A 22331-nucleotide genomic window follows, 5' to 3' on the forward strand; every position below is an offset into this window, starting at 1 on the left:
ACAGAAGCATCAGAGGGTCAGACGTGAAGCACTCAGTGATTTTGATCAAATGACTCATCAGTTATTGATCTGTACTACACTGATCTACCATGTTAGTAAAGCTGGTGTTCTGGTGGTGGAGGGAGACTCGGATCATGTTCTGGTTTTGGAGCAGTGATCTGCTGATGGTTCAGTTTGATGAGCTTCTTCAAAATCATCCCTGACATCACCACTGAAAGGACGTCCATGAAAACAGACTGAAAATTACTGATATGTTCACAATCTGAGAGTTTAAAACTTGACAGACTTGATTCAGATGAAGTTATTTGAGCAGAAACTCCTGGATCTTTATCCTGTGTTGATCTAATCCTTCATGGTTCCTCCACAGAGTGGACCAGCAGAGCTCAGAGGTTCCCAGTGGTCAGTCTGCCCAGCAGCATCAAACACAGCTGGACTCCATATTTATGGTCTGTACATGTACAACAACTACTGTTACATCTGTTCTGTTCACAGTCATCTCCATGCTGCTCTTTGTAGACCAGTGGATCGTCAGTGTGTCCAACATGGATCTGATGTTTGGCTCCATGATTTCAGTCTGATTGGCTCATTCATAAATATTCTGTTCCAGCTGCTGGAGGACAACATCATCACTTTTGTGAAGAACGAGCTGAAGAAGATCCAGAAGGTTCTGAGTCCAGATTACCCAGAATGCTTAGAGAGTCAGAGGAGCAGCAGCAGAGAGGCGTTTGTGAAGATCACAGTGGACTTCCTGAGGAGAATGAAGCAGGAGGAGCTGGCTGACCGTCTGCAGAGCAGTAAGAGGATTTATCTAAAGATTTAAGCTGCTGGATAAATGAACATTTTCCAGAGATGGAAGATGGAGCAACATGTTTTAAAGATTAGTTCTTTTTGGAATTGAGTGTTTATTTTTCTTCTCATTCAGAACTTCAAGCTCCAGTTTGTCATCGTAACCTTAAATCCACCCTGAAGAAGAAGTTCCAGTGTGTGTTTGAGGGCATCGCTAAAGCAGGAAACCCAACCCTCCTGAATCAGATCTACACAGAGCTCTACATCACAGAGGGAGGGACTGCAGAGGTCAATGATGAACATGAGGTCAGACAGATTGAAACAGCATCCAGGAAACCAGACAGACCAGAAACAACCATCAGACAAGAAGACATCTTTAAAGCCTCACCTGGAAGAGATGAACCAATCAGAACAGTGCTGACAAAGGGAGTGGCTGGCATTGGGAAAACAGTCTTAACACAGAAATGCAGCCTGGACTGGGCTGAAGACAAAGCCAACCAGGACATCCAGTTCATATTTCCATTCACTTTCAGAGAGCTGAATGTGCTGAAAGAGGAAAAGTTCAGCTTGGTGGGACTTGTTCATCACTTCTTTACTGAAACCAAAGAAGCAGGAATCTGCAGCTTTGAAGACTTCCAGGTTGTGTTCATCTTTGATGGTCTGGATGAGTGTCGACTTCCTCTGGACTTCCACAAAACTACAATCCTAACTGACCCTAGAAAGTCCACCTCAGTGGATGTGCTGCTGATAAACCTCATCAGGGGGAAACTGCTTCCCTCTGCTCGCCTCTGGATAACCACACGACCTGCAGCAGCCAATCAGTTCCCTCCTGACTGTGTTGGCATGGTGACAGAGGTCAGAGGGTTCACTGACCCACAGAAGGAGGAGTACTTCATGAAGAGATTCAGAGATGAGGAGCAGGCCAGCAGGATCATCTCCCACATCAAGACATCACGAAGCCTCCACATCATGTGTCACATCCCAGTCTTCTGCTGGATCACTGCTACAGTTCTGGAGGATGTGCTGGAAACCAGAGAGGGAGGACAGCTGCCCAAGACCCTGACTGAGATGTACATCCACTTCCTGGTGGTTCAGGCCAAAGTGAAGAAGGTCAAGTATGATGGAGGAGCTGAGACAGATCCACACTGGAGTCCAGAGAGCAGGAAGATGATGGAGTCTCTGGGAAAACTGGCTTTTGATCAGCTGCAGAAAGGAAACCTGATCTTCTATGAATCAGACCTGACAGAGTGTGGCATCGATATCAGAGCAGCCTCAGTGTACTCAGGAGTGTTCACACAGATCTTTAAAGAGGAGAGAGGACTGTACCAGGACAAGGTGTTCTGCTTCATCCATCTGAGTGTTCAGGAGTTTCTGGCTGCTCTTCATGTCCATCTGACCTTCATCAACTCTGGACTCAATCTGCTGGAAGACAAACAAACAACCTCCAAGAAATCTAAATTATTTAACAAACTAAAACTTCAATCTCTCCACCAGAGTGCTGTGAACAAGGCCTTACAGAGTCCGAATGGACACCTGGACTTGTTCCTCCGCTTCCTCCTGGGTCTTTCACTGCAGACCAATCAGACTCTCTTACGAGGTCTGCTGACACAGACAGGAAGTAGCTCACAGACCAATAGGAAAACAGTCCAGTACATCAAGGAGAAGCTCAGTAAGAATCTGTCTGCAGAGAAAAGCATCAATCTGATCCACTGTCTGAATGAACTGAATGATCGTTCTCTAGTGGAGGAGATCCAACAGTCCCTGAGATCAGGACGTCTCTCCACAGATAAACTGTCTCCTGCTCAGTGGTCAGCTCTGGTCTTCATCTTACTGTCATCAGAAGAAGATCTGGATGTGTTTGACCTGAAGAAATACTCTGCTTCAGAGGAGGCTCTTCTGAGGCTGCTGCCAGTGGTCAAAGCCTCCAACAAGGCTCTGTGAGTAAATATGTGATCATGTTTATTTTTAAAATGTTGATTAAAAGTGGTCATAGATTTCTTCTATGACAGATCCATGTCCTAAAACCATGAGCCAGCGTAGTTGTATAGTATAAAAGAAAAAAGGAGAACTTTTGACCACAATATTGTAACTTGAATGAACTTTTGAAACAGCCTTTAAACATAAAATTTATGAACAGAATCAGTGACAAAGGGCAGCCCTGGTGGAGCCCATCACCCACCGGACTTATTACTATCCAACGTATTGCCGTCTATGCCAACCAAGCTCTTGCAATGGTTGTAAAAGGATCGAATGGCCATAAAATGTTTCTCAGTTTTATTATTTTCAGTCACATCTGTTTTTGATTATTAACTGAATATTTTAAAATTCAGGCTTTTTATGTTATACAAAACATCATATTTTCTTATGATGTCTTGTATTGATTCTGAAGGAATAGTTTTCATCAGTATCGCAGATACCAGCCTGAATTTTACTTTGTATTGGATCAGGAAGGAAATCAGTGGCATCACACATCACTTACAGCAACTTCAGCACCTCTTCATTTTAATAAACTGGGGGGAGGTGCACCAAGATTCAGTATGAGATAAAGAATTATTTTTAACTGTAAGGTTGGAGAAATCTGTTGTTGGAAATTGGAAGAACAGGTCATCTTAAAAATCACTGCATTGTAGTTTTATTCAGGCCCCTTCAATCTGTGATCGCTGTTGCTTTGCATTGTAAATGCTACTATTACAAAAGTCACAAATATTAGTGTATGTGTGTGTTGTTGGGTAATAAACCAAAAGAACAGAATCTACCAGCACCTCACTGATTTCTGCTTAAAAACAACAAAAACAGCAATAAAGCTCTGATTTGTTTGGTTGATCTTGTCTCCCTTCCCGCTTGATGTCAGACTGAGTGGCTGTAACCTGTCAGACAGAAGCTGTGAAGCTCTGTCCTCAGCCCTGAGCTCCCAGTCCTCCCGTCTGACAGAGCTGGACGTGGGTAACAACAACCTGCAGGATTCAGGAGTGAAGCTTCTGTCTGCTGGGATGAAGAGTCAATACTGCAAACTGGAAACGCTGAGGTCAGATCAAGCAATATCAATTTTTTTTTCATCAATTAACATCATTTAATCAATTTCATTTGGAAAAAATTAACATTGTGTGTATGTTTTGTTTTTTTAATGAATCCATGCAAGTCACAGTAAACTGCCACATTTGTCTTTTGTAACATGAGGCAATAAGGATTCCAGCATGTCCTGGAAACATACATGCCAACCCTCCCGATTTTTCCGGGAGAATCCTGAATTTCAGTGCCCCTCCCGAAAATCTCCCGGAGCCACCATTCTCCCGTATTTCTCCTGATTTTCCACCCGGAAAACAAAATAGAAAAACCATATCCCAGAATTCATAGCGCGGCCCAGCCAATTCCAGTTTCCAACAATGGCTGCAGCTACTTAGTTTTAATATTGCTCTTATTACTCTTTCTGGGTCACAAAATAAACTTTTAACATATTTTCAGGCGAGAATGTCGTATGTTTTGTTTTTTTAATGAATCCATGCAAGTCACAGTAAACTGCCACATTTGACTTTTGTAACATGAGGCAATAAGGATTCCAGCATGTCCTGAAACAGTGTTGAAATATTGTAAATGTAGTAGCTCCTCATGGCACCATGAATACTTTAACACAAGTGTTTCATGTCTTCTTGCCATCCTTTCTTCAGACTGAGTGGCTGTAACCTGTCAGACAGAAGCTGTGAAGCTCTGTCCTCAGTCCTGAGCTCCCAGTCCTCCCGTCTGACAGAGCTGGATCTGGGTAACAACAACCTGCAGGATTCAGGACTGAAGCTTCTGTTTTCTGCAGTGGAGAGTCCAAAGTGTACACTTGGGATTCTCAGGTCAGGATTCAGTCTTTTCTGATGATAATTTTAAAACCTGAGTCAGGTCGATAAATGGCTTACTCATTTACAACAGACATGATTTGTTAAATCACCTTATATATGTGTGCTTAAGTTCTGTGCTGCTCTGATTTATTGCCCGTGCTGTCTTTCAGTTCAGCTTTGTCGAGTCTCTGGTAGGATTTCTTTTACATGACCTGTGTAAAAACAAAACAGGAAACATATTAAGCTGAAGTAAGATGCACAATTTGAAAAATGGGGCACAAAAAATGTTGCTGCTTTCTGGAAAGTGCGTCTAAGAAGACCCAATGGAGAAAGTGAAGAGAAAAATCAAAGATTAAGAAGAAGAAAATGGCAGAGGCAGTTTCTTTTGGACTGCCTGCAGATGGGGCGAGACTCTAGAAACAGGGATGATTGGAGAAAATGTAAAGAGGCCAGGAGATGAATACTCTGGTGTTCTGGGGATAGTTCAAGGTTCAAGGCTCTTTATTTGTCACATGCATAGTTATACAAGTATAACACACAGTGAAATGTAGCCTGACACGCTCCTCGACATGTGCAAAAATTGGGGGGGGGGGTGTAGAGGAAGAACATTATATATATGTATATATATATATATATATATATGTATATATATATAAACACCCAGCACGCCCCTGCGGGCGGTTTATCCTTCAAGCTCGGGTCCTCTACCAGAGGCCTGGGAGCTTGAGGGTCCTGCGCAGTATCTTAGCTGTTCCCAGGACTGCGCTCTTCTGGACAGAGATCTCCGATGTTATTCCCGGGATCTGCTGGAGCCACTCGCCTAGCTTGGGAGTCACCGCACCTAGTGCTCCGATTACCACGGGGACCACCATTACCTTCACCCTCCACATCCTCTCGAGCTCTTCTCTGAGCCCTTGGTATTTCTCCAGCTTCTCGTGTTCCTTCTTCCTGATATTGCTGTCATTTGGAACCACTACATCGATCACTACGGCCGTCTTCTTCTGTTTGTCTACCACCACTATGTCCGGTTGGTTAGCCACCACCATTTTTTCCGTCTGTATCTGGAAGTCCCACAGGATCTTAGCTCGGTCATTCTCCACCACCCTTGGGGGCATCTCCCATTTTGACCTCGGGACTTCCAGGTTATACTCGGCACAGATGTTCTAGTCCGGCATCTCCTGGTGTAGGTGTCCTGAAGCGGGGGGAGAGCAATCCTGCAGCAGCGTTCTGCTGTACGGATCACTCTCTGGAGAGCTTTTTGGTCCTTCACACAGCTGTTCCCGAACCACGATGTCATGTTCTCTGTGAGGATGCTCTCCACAGCGCCTGTATAGAAAATCCTGAGGATCTTTGGAGAGACCCTGAACTTCCTCAGTTGTCGTAGGTGATACAGGCGCTGCCTAGCCTTTTTGGTCTGGACCTGAATGTGGGCAGCCCATGTCAGGTCTGAGGAGATGTGGACACCAAGATACTTGAAGGACTGCACCCTCTCCACTGGAGCTCCATTGATGATAATGGGCTTGTAGTCTCTGTGCTGACCCCTTCTGAAGTCCACCACCAGCTCCTTTGTCTTGCTGACGTTCAGCTGGAGGTGGTTGTCCTGGCACCACGATGCCAGATTCTTCACTTCATCCATGTAGGCCGCCTCATCGTTGTTGGAGATGGCACCCAACACCACTGTGTCGTCAGCAAACTTCACAATGGTGTTGGAGCCATGGGTGGCCACACAGTCTGAAGTGTAGAGGGAGTAGAGCAGTGGCGAGAGGACACATCCCTGAGGTGCTCCTGTGTTGATGGTGATGCTGTTGGAGAAGCACCTGCCCACCCTCACCACCTGAGTTCTGCCAGTGAGGAAGTCCAACACCCATGCACACAGACGGCTGTTAAGTCCCAGATCCCTGAGCTTTGTGAACAGTCTGCAGGGCACTATTGTGTTAAACGCTGAACTGTAATCAACAAACAGCATTCACACATAGTTACCCTGTTTCTTGTCCACGTGGCTGAGAGTGGTGTGTAGGACGTGGGCGATGGCATTGTAACTCCCTCCAAGTTGAAAAACGAACACAAGGCGTTCTTGATTTACTGGCATTTATTGCACACGGGCGCCACCAACGATGCCACCAGAGATGCCGTAACGATGCCGTGAGAACTGTACAACAACATAAAATAATCAATTTCCACCGTACATTGTTCTCATAGAGAATAAACAATAAAGTACATTATTAAACAACATAAATGCTCACAATTTGACCTTCACAAAATGCTAACATATACACGTGGTTACCATAAATTCGCTCGCTCTATCACAAACAAACATCTTATTTTCTATCACAACATATACAAATTGCATACCTCATTGGCCGCATTAACTTGCAGGGGTTAATGAAAACGCTTCTTGTAGTGTCACTCTTTCCCATAGTCGGACACTCCGTTGCATGCGTCTACCTGTCTCTACCACCACCAGAGAGAGACGAAAGCATGCTGCGCTCTACCGAGTGTAGCGTGTACCAGAATATACCGTCGACCTCAAACAACAGACTAAACATTGGTTCCACCCTGGAAACATTCTGTAAACCCTTTTTAAATGTATTTCCAACCAACAACATACATTACATCACACACATATATTAACAATAAAGTATTTCACTTATTCATTGTAACTTGAACCATAAAATTGTCTTAAATTGCATAAGTGCTGCTGACGGCAGCCACACTCCCACCAAATCATTAATGATTTTTCAACTGAACCTCGTTGTAAAGGCAAGTGTATACAGTCCCTTAGTCACATAAATCACAGAGACAAGAATTCTGAACTATTCAGCTTCAAGTAGGGTAACTGTTTTGTGGATAGGTCTTTCAAGATACACTGGCTTGTTAACTCTTTTTCCTTGGTCATCCAATGTCGCATCACTGATTAGCAACTCGAGTTTCCTAATGATTCCATCCTCACTAGGGTACACCTTGGTTACCTTGGCCAACTTCCACTCATTTCTGGGTAGACTATTGTCCATCAGCATCACAATGTCGTTGATCTTAGCATTTCACCGTGCTTTGTACCATTTTCCTCTCTGCTGAAGATTCAGCAAGTATTCCCTTTTCCATCTGGTCCAGAATTCATTAGCCAGGTATTGCACCTTGCGCCATCTCTTGCGAAGATAAAGGTCTTCCTTCACAAACTCACCAGGTGGTGGTAAAACCACTGAAGACTTCATAGTCAGGATGTGATTCGGCGTAAGAGGCTGTGGACCAGTGGGATCGTTCAACAGGTGAGTTGTTAAGGGCCTACTATTTATGATCGCCATGACTTCATACAGGTAGGTACGCAAGGATGAAGTGTCAAGTCTTTTGGATGAATGATCCAGAATGGATGTCAAAACACTTCTAATCGTCCTAATCTGCCTTTCCCAGGCCCCACCCATATGGCTGGCAGATGCCGGGTTCATGACAAACTCACAACCTAGTTGTCTTAGGCTTTCTTGGTCCATTTTCTTTACAGATTCCAAGAACTCTCGTCTTGCTCCAACAAAGTTGGTACCCTGATCGGACCGAAGTTGTCGAACACTTCCTCGTATGGCGATAAAGGTTCGAAGAGCATTAATAAAGGCATCACTGGTCATGTCGTCAAGAAGCTCTATATGCACAGCACGAGAGCACAGACATGTGAATAGCAGACCATAGCGTTTAAGTTCCCTTCTTCCCTCCTTAACGTAAAACGGGCCGAAGCAGTCCATTCCACAATAGGAAAAAGGGGGCGATGCTTCAACTCTCTCACGCGGTAAATCTGCCATTCTTTGTACCTCAGCATTCCTTCTGAATTTCCTACATTTGACACACTTGTAGATGTAGGAAGACACTGCGTGACTACATCCCAATAGCCAAATGCCATTTGATCGCAGCTCATTCATCGTCATCCCACGTCCCTGGTGATGAACCCTTTGATGGAAGTGTTCAATCAGTAACTTTGATATGTGGGTTTTGTTTGGCAAGATCACTGGATGTTTGATGTGTGGGTGTAAATCTGCATGCTCCAGCCGACCTCCCACTCTTAACACACCCCTTTTATCCAAAAAGGGATTCAGTTTGTGCAGCCTATTTGCACGATCTCTTGTTGTTGTCTGCTTTGCTTTCAGATCTTTGATTTCTTCGGAAAACGGTTCGTTTTGGACAGTAGCTATGATGAAAAGCTCTGCCTCTTTCCTCTCCTCAAGACTGGTGACTTCGTTTGTTCTGCACATCAGACCCTTGAGCTCTTTGACACATCGCATGAGTCGTGCAATTGCTCTAACTAGCTTCGTCCAGTTTGAGAATCTTGAAAAATGATTAAGCAACGAATCTTCTGTGGTCAGTGTCTTATGGACAAAGATCTTGCGAAGTTCTGGGTCTTCAGCTCCCAACTCTCCCACCTTAAGGTCATCAGCGGGAAGTTTATCCCGCCAGATAAAATCTGGACCGGTGAACCAATTGGAAGTGATTAGTCCCTTTGCTGTCAGACCTCGTGATGCATGATCAGCAGGATTGTTCTCAGAAGCCACATATCTCCACTGGTCTGGATCGGAACCTTCTTGGATGCGCTGAATGCGATTTGCCACAAATATGTGAAACCTTCTCGCCTCGTTGTTGATGTATCCAAGAACAACCTTCGAGTCTGTCCAAAGGAATTCTTTGGCTTGAACTTCCAACTCCCTTTTAAGCAGGTTGCTCGTTCGCACGGCAATAACTGCTGCTGATAGCTCAAGCCTGGGTACTGTGGTGACCTTTGTAGGAGTCACCCTGGCTTTGCCAATAACTAGAGAGCAGTGGACTTGGTTTGAAACGCTGATTGCTCTCAAGTAAGAACATTCACCGTACCCTTTAACACTCGCATCTGAGAAATGATGCAGCTCATATCTTTCAACTTTCTCAAAACCTTCTGGGAGATAACAGCGCTAAATTTTGATGTCAGCCAGGTTCTTTAAATCTAAAAGCCAAGACTCCCACCGTGGTTTGAGCTCTTCTGACAGTGGCTCATCCCATCCAACCTTGCCTTGACACATCTGTTGGAGTATTTGCTTTCCAACCAGAACAAATGGTGACACAAAGCCAAGAGGGTCATAGATGGATGCCACAGTTGATAAGACTCCTCTTCTAGAAAGTGGGCGTTCATCCACAATCACTCTGAAATGGAACTGGTCTGCAACAATGCACCATTTGATTCCCAGAGCTCTCTCAATTTGGGACTCACGAAGAACCAAGTCACGATTTCGTACCGAATCTGCACGTTCACTCTCTGGAATGGATGCAAGTACCTCATGATTGTTAGAAATGAATTTGTGAATTCGCAGTTTGCCAGCACTGCAGAGTTGCCTTGCTTCCTTTACCAACTTGATGGCTTCCTCCTTGGTTGCGACACTTGTGAGCCCATCGTCCACGTAAAAGTTTCGTTCAATGAACTGAATGGTCGTTTCACTGTAGTGACCATGTCCTTGGGCAGCAACATGTTTCAACCCAAAGTTTGCACAACCAGGGGAGGAGGCAGCTCCAAATAGGTGCACTCGCATACGATAGACTGATGGTTGAGCCTGGAAGTTTCCATCGTCCCACCAGAGAAATCTCAAGTAGTCCTGGTCCTCCGCTTTGACGTGAAACTGATGGAACATACGCTCGATATCGCACATTATAGCAACTTGTCCCTTGCGAAAGCGGCAGAGAACACCTATCAGGCTGTTCGTTAATTCTGGTCCAGTGAGAAGGTAATCATTTAATGACACGCCTTCAAATCTTGCTGAGCAGTCGAATACAACCCGTATTTTTCCTGGCTTGTGTGGGTGATACACCCCGTGATGAGGAATGTACCATACAGGACTGTTGTTAATTTCTTCCCTTGGGACCTTTTCTGCATCCCCATTTGTTATGATTTCACTCATAAAGGTTGTGTAGTCCTTTTGATATTGTTTGCCCCTTTCAAATCTTCCTTTCAAGCATCGAAGTCTGTGAACTGCACATGCCTTATTGTCTGGGAGATTTGGTCGATCTTTCTTGAAGGGGAGCGGCATTTCACAGTGACCATCCGCTTTGATTTTGATTCCTTCTTCCATTATGGTTAGGAAACGCAAGTCTTCCTGAGATAGATTAGCATCCTCTATTCTTCTCTCACTGAAGCCAGACTCAAGCATCCTCAGCACATCTGGTGGTGAAATGAACTCCTTAACTTGGGTTCGACATATGTATTTCACTTCATTTGTGAGCTTCTTAGATGTCTGGAGATGAGGTTTCACTGACTTCATGACAATCTTGTGACTGCTTCCTATAGCATCACCATAGTCGACACATGGGCTAACACAACCGACTATGCTCCATCCAAGATCTGTCCTTTGAGCAAATGGCTCATTGTCTTTACCTGGGACGACCTCTCGGGGCAGCAAAGCCTGAGGACAGTTGTATCCTATGAGAAGCCCTACATCGCACTCAATCAATGGAGCGATGTCCTCTGCAAGATGCTCTAGGTGTGTCCAAGCTCTTGCCGTTCTTGGTGTAGGAATGTGACTTAGATTGGCAGGGATGAACTCTCTTGAATAGGTTACAGGGAGAGAAATCTTCTTTGAAGAGTAGAAACCTCTCACCTGCAGTCCAACTAACCTTTGACTCGGGATGATTGTATTTCTGGATGAAAGTGTGGAGAGTTTTAACTGCACAGCTTCCCCTTTCGTGTCCAGAGCTTCCGCCTTGTCTTGCACAATGAATGTGTTGTCGCTTTGGTTGTCAAGTAGTGCATATACAAGGGTATATCACTTCATCCATGTAGGCCGCCTCATCGTTGTTGGAGATGGCACCCAACACCACTGTGTCGTCAGCAAACTTCACAATGGTGTTGGAGCCATGGGTGGCCACACAGTCTGAAGTGTAGAGGGAGTAGAGCAGTGGCGAGAGGACACATCCCTGAGGTGCTCCTGTGTTGATGGTGATGCTGTTGGAGAAGCACCTGCCCACCCTCACCACCTGAGTTCTGCCAGTGAGGAAGTCCAACACCCATGCACACAGACGGCTGTTAAGTCCCAGATCCCTGAGCTTTGTGAACAGTCTGCAGGGCACTATTGTGTTAAACGCTGAACTGTAATCAACAAACAGCATTCACACATAGTTACCCTGTTTCTTGTCCACGTGGCTGAGAGTGGTGTGTAGGACGTGGGCGATGGCATTGTAACTCCCTCCAAGTTGAAAAACGAACACAAGGCGTTCTTGATTTACTGGCATTTATTGCACACGGGCGCCACCAACGATGCCACCAGAGATGCCGTAACGATGCCGTGAGAACTGTACAACAACATAAAATAATCAATTTCCACCGTACATTGTTCTCATAGAGAATAAACAATAAAGTACATTATTAAACAACATAAATGCTCACAATTTGACCTTCACAAAATGCTAACATATACACGTGGTTACCATAAATTCGCTCGCTCTATCACAAACAAACATCTTATTTTCTATCACAACATATACAAATTGCATACCTCATTGGCCGCATTAACTTGCAGGGGTTAATGAAAACGCTTCTTGTAGTGTCACTCTTTCCCATAGTCGGACACTCCGTTGCATGCGTCTACCTGTCTCTACCACCACCAGAGAGAGACGAAAGCATGCTGCGCTCTACCGAGTGTAGCGTGTACCAGAATATACCGTCGACCTCAAACAACAGACTAAACATTGGTTCCACCCCGGAAACATTCTGTAAACCCTTTTTAAATGTATTTCCAACCAACAACATACATTACATCACACACATATATTAACAATAAAGTATTTCACTTATTCATTGTAACTTGAACCATAAAATTGTCTTAAATTGTATAAGTGCTGCTGACGGCAGCCACAGGCATCCTCTGTGGATCTGTTGGATCTGTAGGCGAACTGCAGCGGATCTGTGGTGTCTGGGATGGAGGAGGAGATGATGTTCTTCAGCAGCCTCTCAAACACCTTCATTACTACCGAGGTCAGTGCAACTGGCCGGTAATCGTTCAGGGATGAGGGTTTGCTGTTCTTGGGCACAGGGATGATGGTGGATCTTTTGAAGCATGTGGGGACCACAGACTTCACCAGGGACACGTTGAAGATGTAAGTGAACACACCTGCTAGCTGGTCAGCACAGCAGCGCAGCAGACGGCCGGTGATGCCGTCTGGCCCCGCCGCTTTCCTTGTGTTCACTCTCCTCAGTGCCGCTCGGACGTCATGCTCCGCGATGCTGGTCACCGGTCTCTCGCTGATGACGTCACTGTCCTCGGTAGTCAGGCGGTAGATAGCATTAGCCGCCTGGCTAACCTCGAAACGGGCGTAGAACCGATTCAGCTCGTTGGTGAATGCAGAGTCAGCGTTGATCGGCGCAGTGTCCCTGGCTTTGTAGTCCGTAATGGTGCATAGTCCGTGCCACATACTCCCTGGTGGAAGCGGGACTCCACACGTTCCCGGTACCGGCGTTTGGCATCTCTCACCGCGCGCCGCACGCCGTATGAGGCCGCTTTGTAGGCGCTCATATCGCCAGTGGCGAGACCCGCGTTCTAGGAGGCGGTCCTGGCGTTTACTGCAGTGCGGATCGATCTGTCCATCCACGGTTTCTGGTTTGGGAATGTGGTGACTCTCACAGTGGGGATAATCTCCTCCGCTAGCATATTGACGAAGCATACTGCTACTTCCGTAAACTCGTTGATGTCGACTGCGCATGCTCTGAACATGTCCCAGTCGACGTCGTTGAGTGCGTCCTGTAGCGTAGCTTCTGATTGGGCAGTCCACCGTTTCACCTCCCTCGTGGTCACGTCTTCCCTCCGTATGCTTTGTTTATACTGGGGAATGAGGAAGATGGCGTTGTGGTCAGACTTCCCAAAAGCCGGGTGTGAGACAGCTTTGTAGCCCTGCTTGTATGGCGTGTAGCAGTGATCCAAAATCCGATCCCCTCTCGTTGGACACGAGACATGCTGGTAAAAGTTTGGCATGACTTGTCTGAGGTTCGCTTTGTTAAAGTCTCCTGCTACAATGAGGGCTGCGCTCGGGTCCTTGTTTTGAAGCGAGCTTAGCACATCATGTAATTCGGACAAAGCCATACCTGTGTCCGCTTGGAGTGGGATGTAGACCACCGTGGCGATGACTGAGGTGAACTCACGGGGCAGATAGAAAGGGCGGCACTTAATGCTCAGGAACTCCAGATGTGGCGAGCAGCCGCTGGAGAGAGTAGAAATGCTCCTGGCATCACACCACTTTCTGTTTACCATGAAACACACTCCTCCACCTTTGGTTTTGTTCGACTCTGCCGTTCTGTCCGCGCGGAGCACAAAGAATGAATCCGACAGAGTTACGGCCTGGTCCGGCACGGTGGGGGTCAGCCATGTCTCCGTGAAGCACAGAATGTTGCAGTCCCTCATGTCACGTTGGAAGGTGACCCTTGCTCTTAGGTCATCGAGCTTGTTCTCCATGGATTGTACATTGGCCAGTAGGATACTGGGCAGTGGTGCGCGATGCGCCTGCTGTCTCAGTCTGTTCCTAATACCAGAGCGTTTTCCCCGGCGCTTCTTTGTTCTGCGCCTCGGATGAGCGGCCCGTCCTTTGTTGTTCTCCGCGCCGCGTAGAATCTCTGGCGGCCAGGAAGGGTCAGGTTTAAAAGTGTCCAAGATTAGATGTGCAACCTTGGCACCGATGTTTACAAGTGATCCGCTGTCGTATACTATAAGACTAGAGGATTTTGGGATGTAAACCAGAGCAAAAAATAAGTAAAAAACAAGAAAAGTGGATAAGTGGGAGTGAGAGGGAGAAATGCCAGTAAATGATTTCAAGGATAAATTTCAGAAAATCAGAGCTAAGAAACCAAAGCAAGTGGGGAACTAAAAACATGTGGACAGACTCATAATTAGGCCAAAGACACATTAAAGCAATTATTACAGGTTTAGAAACAGGGATGGATATGAAGGAGCTTAGCATGAATTTGCATTGAGGAAAGAATAGCAACGAGCATCAGAGGAAACAGTTAGGAAAACTAAGAGGATGTACTGGCAGGAATACTGCAGTACTTTAGGAAGAACTACACCAGTTAAGAATGTGTGGAGTACTGTTAAGAACATGAATGCAGACAGGAAACAACAGCAGTTTTTGTAAAGTAAATTCAAACTCCTTCATTAAATGCAGCTGGTTGAGTGAAAACAATGGAGAATGATTGTGTTACGTTGTTTATTCTCTATAGAAATGGAGCAGGAGTGCATGCATAGCTGGACGTGGGCTGTATATACATGCGTGTATCTGTGTTGTCTGTGAGCAGAGAAAACAAAGCGCTGGAAATGTCCAGTGTATCATAAGCCAGCCAGTCCTGTTACTGCAATTCACTTCTTCACCAGAAAGTGTCACCATCAGGCTTCAACAGCAGTTTCCAGTATTAATAGTGTTAATGAGCTACAGGTAGTATGGATGGGAAAATGTAGAGATGCTGGGCAAACAATATGATCAAATCCACAGTGGGAATAATTGAAGTGATGACGGCAGGTGTAGAGAACAAAAATGAATCATATTGAAATGTTAAATCGGGAAAATCCTGGAGAAGAGGATAGTTCTAATGTTCAGTTTGTAATGTTGAATTCAACACAGCTCTTAAATGCATAAAAATGACTTCACCTGACGTCAGACTGAACAATCGGATTAGCTACTGATATTGATTTAACCCTTTAAGACCTACCATAGAACCAAGTCCGCCAGAGCTTATATTATATTTTTACATGCTGTAGAGCCATTTTTGGGAGCATTTCAAGTTACTATACATCAATACAACCATTACAGACTAAATTTTAATAATATGTATGTATTAAGTACATAGTAATTACATAAATTGCAAAAAAGTGCAATAAACTACAAAAAAAATTGAAAATCGTTTTTGTTTTTTTAACATATATTTCTAGTTAGAAAAATTTAAGAGGCTTATCCCTCAAAACTGTAAATACAAAAAAGTTGCACAAAATAGTTTCCCACCACAGGAAATTTATTTTGAGTGCCTTCATAGTTTTATTTTTGAAATACACCAATTTTTATATACTGCAGGAAAAACGAAAATACATATTATACTCCAAATTTGCAAAATAACAGCATATGCATCAAAATAAACTATTTCCAGCAGTGCAATATGAGTCCTAAGCATATGTGGAAGGAAACTGTAACCTAGGACAAGCTGATGGCATAAGATGTAAGTACAACTCCTCAGGTTTCATATGCAAAAAAAATTATTGCGCTAGCTCACGTGGTTACAGTGCTACCGGGATTTAAAAATAGTTGCACAAAACGGAGTGTGCCCACTCTGACCAGTTTTAAAGGGTTAAAGCAAGAAAATATGGTATTAGCATTAGCTGCCAATTCCTATTCACCTAAAATTAGCATTACCTGCTAATGGCAGTCTACTTAGCATTAACTCTTCACTAATGTAATGCTAATTCACATCAAATTATCTTTAGCTTTAGCATTAGCGGCTAGCTTCAGCCTACCTAGCACTAGCTGCTCACATTGTTAAAAGGGAAGAGAAAACGATATTAGCATTAGCTTGTAATAATTATTCACCCCTAATTAGAATTAGCCACTAATGGCAGCATACTTAGCATTAACTCCTCACATCGTCATAATACAAATGATACTAACTTGCATTAAATTAGACTGCTGTTATTAGCTAATGCTATTTAGCAGTAGCTGCTCACATTGCTATAAAGCAAAGGAAAACGATATGAGCATTAGGTTCTAATGCGTATTTGCCTTAAATTAGACGTAGGTGCTAATGGCGGACTACTTAGCATTAGCAGCTCAGATGTTGTAATGCTAGGAAAAAGAGTGTTAGCATTAGCCGTTCACATTGTTATGAAGTTAAGGGAAATAGTGTTAGCATTAGCTACTCACATTGTTAAAAAGTGTTAGCATTAGTGCATAATGCTAATTCACATCAAATTAGCATTAGTTAATAACGGCAGCCTATTTAGCATTAGCAGATAATGTTGACCTTGGCCCACTGGAAAAGTTCAGAACTAAAGATTTAGGAGTGTTTCTCGATAGCTCTTTCTCGTTTGAGAAACAAATAAATTCTGTTATTAAAACCAGCTGTAAGGTTTATATTGTTGATTGTCATTTATGCTTAGAAATATTTACTCATATATGCTTAGAGTTGTATAATCGATTGCATGATGATAGAGGTTTGATCCTGAGTAGTCTGTAAAGACTCTGTGTGCCTTCCAGAGTGCTCTGGCATGCACACACCACTTGGGGCCATGAGAGAGGTCGTACCCTCTCTTACTGATTTATGGTGTAGGACAGGGGTCTCAAACTCAATTTAGCTGGGGGCCGCTGCAGGCAGAGTCTGGGTGAGGCTGGGCCGCATTAGGTTTTCCACAAGAAAGGCATGGTTGAAAAATTCCAATCTTCTCAAATCTCTTTATTTTTATTTTTTAATACAAAATATGAAAAATAAATAAACAAATTAAGAATGAATAAGAAAATAAATCAATCTGTAATACATAAATAAAATAATAAGATATTTTTAGTCAGTGAACTTATGTGTTTTTTTCAGTCTTCTATATCTGCTGTATTTAGATTGAAATGTCTGTATTAACAGTTCTATAACCTTCTTCTGAACATGAATGGAACACTGTAGAAAATGAACTGTTCTTCTGAACATGGCTTCTCTTGCCTACTCCTTGCTGCTAGAGACCTGGCAGCGTTTCCTCTCGCATAGCCGAGCCAGATTTGGCCTGAGGGAGGAAGCAGTTGCGACCCTCAGTATGTCTTGAAGCTGATCATCCGTAAGTCTGGACCTGTACTTGGACTTATTGAAGTTCAAAGTGGAGAAGAGCTTTTGGCACAAGTATGTGCTACCAAAAAGGCACATGGTCCACTTGAACATTCGGGAAAGCCGAGGGAAACTAGGGCTCAAGTCTCTCAAAAATTGTCCAAGCTTGTCTGCTTTTCCACTCACCTCCCTGAACTTTGCTTTGAGTTCAGAGTTGCACTGCAGCTCAATGAGCTCCATTTGAAGCACAGAAGGGGCATCTTGCACATCAAAGGAGAAGGGGTCCGCAAACATTTGAAAGGTGGCTCTGTGTGTCTTGAAGTCAGCAAATCTGTGATCAAATTCCTCCTGTAGCCTCAAAATGACATCAACATACTCGTCAGCACTGAATGGTGTGCCTGCATCCACGAGTGCCTTGCATGCTGGGAAATGGCAAAGGTTTGTCTGAGAGAGCTGAGCTTTCCAGAGCGCCAGTTTTGTGGAGAATGCTCTCACGTTGTCATAGGCAGCACTGACAAGTTGCCCCTGGCCTTGTAACGTCTTGTTCAGTACATTAAGCTCATGTGTCATATCAACAAGAAAAGCTGAGTCCATGAGCCATTTGGGATCAGTTAGCACAGGAACACTAACTCCATCCTTCTCCATGAAGGCTTCACTTCTGCTCTCAACTCAAAAAGTCTCTTTAATACATTTCCCCTGCTGAGCCAACGTACCTCAGTGAAGTCGAGCACATCCCCATATTCTGACTCCATTTCCTCTAAAAAAGCACAGAACCTTCGGTGCTTTAAGCCCCTGGATCTGATTTGGTTGATGCATTTCACAACAATAGACATCACATTGTCAAACTTCAGGCATTTGCTGCAAAGGACCTGCTGATGGATGATGCAGTGCAGAGCAATGGCCTCCTCCACGCCTTCCTCTTCCAGTTTGTTTTGTGCCACCAGTCCATGTTTCCTCCCTGTCATTGATGGCGCTCCATCTGTTGTTATTCCAACAAACCTCTTCCATGGCAAACCAACATTCTCAATGGCATCACACAGCTTGTAAATATCTGCTGAGCGGTGGTCTGGCCATGCATTGGAATTACTGTGAGCAGCTCCTCCATCACTTCAAAACTGTCATCAACACCACGGACATACATTGGGAGCTGGGCAGTGTCGGTGATGTCTGTGGTCTCATCAAGAGCGACTGAGTATACACTGAAACATTTGGCTTTCTCACACAGTTGGTCATAAATGTCACTTGACAGGTCAGAAATGCGATCTGCTGCGGTGTTGGCAGAAAGGCTGATGTTGCTAAACTGACCTTTCTTTCCCGGACAGACTATATTTGCAGCCTGCAATATGCACTTTTAGACAAATGCACCTTCTGTGAATGGCTTCCCTGCTTTAGCAATCATCTCACTAACCACGTGGCTCCGACTGCTGCATTATTCTCTTTGGTTGCTTTCTTGGAGAAATCTTGCTGCCTCAGTAGATCTGTTTTAAGACTGGCAACCCGGTTCGCTCTCTCGTCTCCCTGGTATTTTGCATCCAGCTCAGCATGTCTAGTTGTGTAATGACGTTTCAAAATTGTATTCCTTGTGCAGCGCAACTTTCTCTGTGCAAATAAGACAGGTCGGGGTGCCCCTGTGCTCAACAAAGAAATATTGCATTTCCCACTTTTCCTGAAATTGTCGGTGCTCATCACCAACCTTTCTCTTCACCGCAGGCTTTGAAAAAGACATGTTTGGGGCTATGTGACATTTATAATTCTACTTGGTGTCACTGTCGCATTGAAGTTTCAATCAAGCGTTTAGCCGACGGACGGGGAACGTCTCAACGCGTAGAGAACGTCATTTCTGCTTCTTTTTCTTGCAACCGTAGCACGGCGATCGGCAGATAAAAAGCCGGTAGCAGTCTCCTTTGTTTTTACGCTCGATGTTCATGTCTTTCATGATGACACGAACACCGTGGCGTTTGCAGATGGTAGAAAGTGCAGGGATAGCGAGCGCAAAAAAGGCGACTGCTCACGGCGCCGGGCTGTTGTTACAGGAGAAAGAAGCGGAAACGACACCGTGACATATAACAAATAACATCAGCTGTTTCTGATGTTAGTTGTTTTGACTGCTTTTACATTATATTGAAATATATGTAATGTTCATGTTTGCTGCAATGCAAACGCAGTGATGCAAATAAAAACATCGAGCCACAAATTACGGTGCGACCCTATAATTAGTCCGGGTTACCGGGGACTGTTGTTGCCGATGAACAGGTGTCGCTATGTGACTGCAGACTAAATTGGGCTGCATTGAGTTCATGACTTTTCTTTTATCCCGCCGCCTACGCATCACTGTGAGAGTTAATATGAGATCTCTCTCTGTGGAAAAATAACTTTAAATCCCACTGACGTGTGTATAAATCTATATACGTATAATGTCCCGCTGGGCAGCAACTTAAAAAAACAACTTTTTTTGAAGTGTTGTGAACGCAGCGCGCTGGGGCGAATGTCGGCGTTTGCCCAATAGAAAGGAGGAAGCCAGCCAGGCACAGAAAGAAAGAAACACTCCAGGGCAACGCTGCTGGAACTTTGACTCATTGAGAAATGTTTCCCTGCTTGCATCAAGCCCGGCTGGTGTCCCCTGAGATCCATATCCCACCCTGATTGGTGGGTTAATTCAGCTCCGCCCACAACACTGTAAAGTGTCATACATTATCAAACTAACATTACATTTTCATATTAAGGTGGGGCCAAAAACTATCGTCCTGCGGGCCGCAATTGGCCCGCGGGCCGCGAGTTTGAGACCCCTGGTGTAGGAGGACACCTACTCTGTGTCTGGTTAAGTATAAGAGCCCTTTGTTAGGGGGACCGCTGGACTCTTAGCACCAGCTTTGGGGTCACAGGGTCACATCTGGAACACACACACACACACACACACACACACACAGACACACACACACACACACACACACTATGCACAGACTGGTACTCTTTGTTCATACCTGTGTAAGACGTCATAATGAACTTGTGCATATTCATGTAAGCTCAATAAAGAGCAGTGTTACGAGGGAGCAGACGAGAGCGACTGAGGTCAAGTGAAGGAACGGCGCTGTCACAGTTCTCTCCCTCATCAATTGTCTGGTTCCAGCGGTGGGTCTGTGCTAGACGACCCATCACCAGCTTTTTCCACTGGTTACCAGTACGTGGTAGAATCCACTTCCAGATCTGGTTGTCTTTAAATCTGTGAATGGATTGGCTCCATCTTATCTCTCTTTAACAAAAGAATCCAAGTGGAGCCCTCAGGTCTGCAGATAAGCAGCTTCTGACCAGAACTAGACGTAAAAACAGAGGTGAGCTTTATCGATGGCTGCAGCCAAACTCTGGAACAGTCGCCCTTCACATCAGGTCGTCACCAACACTGGACATTTTTAAAAGCCGGTTGGAAACACATTTGTACTCTGTAGCTTTCAATCCTGACCAGTCTTTATAGTCATTACTGTGTATGTTTCCTATTTTCTCTCTACTCTGTGCAGCACTTTGGCTCAAGCTGTTTTTAAATGTGCTGATAAATAAATGTAGATTTCTTTGAATAAAACAGTGGAGCCGAGCTTTGAGCTCAGTGTGTAACAGTGTGTGTGTGAGAGCCATGTAATGTCCATGTGTGCATGCTGACTGTGCTGCTCTGACCCCCCTCCTCCTTTCAGGGTGGAGCCTGCTGGAGTCCGATGGTTGAGACCAGGTCTGAGGAAGTGTAAGTGTGTTTTTAATGGGATTCATGAAAACAAAGCAGCACACATTCAACCATCTTCATCATGTCAGGAGTCATCATCAAAGTGTCAATCAATGAACAGATGATGGATCAATAACTGCAGCTGGATTGTGTTTGTTCTCTCCATCAGATTCCTGTCAACTCACAATCGACACAAACACAGTGAACAAATGGCTCCAACTGTCTGACAACAACAGGAAGGTGACACATGTGGAGGAGGTTCAGTCATATCCTGATCATCCAGACAGATTTGATGTTCGTCCTCAGCTGCTGTGTAGAAATGGTCTGACTGGTCGCTGTTACTGGGAGGTCGAGTGGAGAGGAAACGTTTATATATCAGTGAGTTACAGAAGCATCAGAAGGAAAGGAGACAGTTATGACTGTTGGTTTGGAAACAATGATCAGTCCTGGAGTCTGATCTGCTCTGATCGTGGTCCTCAGTCTGTCAGGCACAATAACAGATCCACATCCATCTCCTCCTCCTCCTCCTCCTCCTCTGTCTCTAACAGAGCAGCAGTGTATGTGGACTGTCCTGCTGGCACTCTGTCCTTCTACAGAGTCTCCTCTGACACTCTGATCCACCTCCACACCTTCAACACCACATTCACTCAAACTCTTTATCCTGGGTTTTATGTCTCTCGTGGTGCCTCAGTGTCCCTGTGCTGAGTGGAGTGTAAAGAGTGTCTCCTGTTACAGAAACACTCTGACTGTTGAACAGATAGTTCAGTCTGTACATGTCTGTCTCTTTCACTCACAAACACGTTTTCAGATTCATGGATTCAATCAGTTGATGTTTGAAACTCTTCTAAATGATTCCTTGTAAACTTCTTCCTCTTCAGTCACAAACAAACAGGAAGTGATGTCACATGTGTTCCTGTCCACACAGCAGAATGAGTCTATTGCTGACAGTGATGTACAAACAGAGTGAGCATTTCTGAGGCCCAAAATAAACTGAGTAGTTCACTGAATGAACAATGGACTGTGAGCTCAGTTCCTTCATCATTAGTATGGATTATATATGTATATGTATTATATTAGTATCATATATATCAGGTGCTGCTGCTTTCAGTCATTGTGCAAATGTGCTGTTTGTAAGCTTGTAAAGCTGCAGTCAGCTGAGACTGAAGAAGTCACCTGATCAGTGAGCAAACGTTTCTGAAAACGTCCAGATGAACAGAATCAACCTTTTGGGATCAGCCAG

At 44.6% G+C, this 22331-nt stretch overlaps 1 protein-coding gene across 1 annotated transcript; it reads left to right on the forward strand.

Annotated features, from left to right (window-relative positions):
* Nucleotides 1-742: 742 nt before the first annotated feature.
* Nucleotides 743-2727, forward strand: LOC146634341 (protein NLRC3-like). Its single transcript, XM_085350428.1, has 2 exons — nucleotides 743-794; nucleotides 923-2727. The coding sequence occupies exons 1-2, from the start codon at nucleotides 758-760 to the stop codon at nucleotides 2725-2727; spliced, it is 1842 nt and encodes a 613-aa protein (XP_085206554.1). The 5' UTR covers nucleotides 743-757.
* The last annotated feature ends 19604 nt before the right edge of the window (nucleotides 2728-22331 follow it).

Source organism: Diplotaxodon limnothrissa, linkage group LG3 (genome assembly GCF_057381915.1).
Source record: "Diplotaxodon limnothrissa isolate DT_005_m linkage group LG3, D_limnothrissa_male_GT1.1, whole genome shotgun sequence".
Taxonomy (NCBI): Eukaryota; Metazoa; Chordata; class Actinopteri; order Cichliformes; family Cichlidae; genus Diplotaxodon; species Diplotaxodon limnothrissa.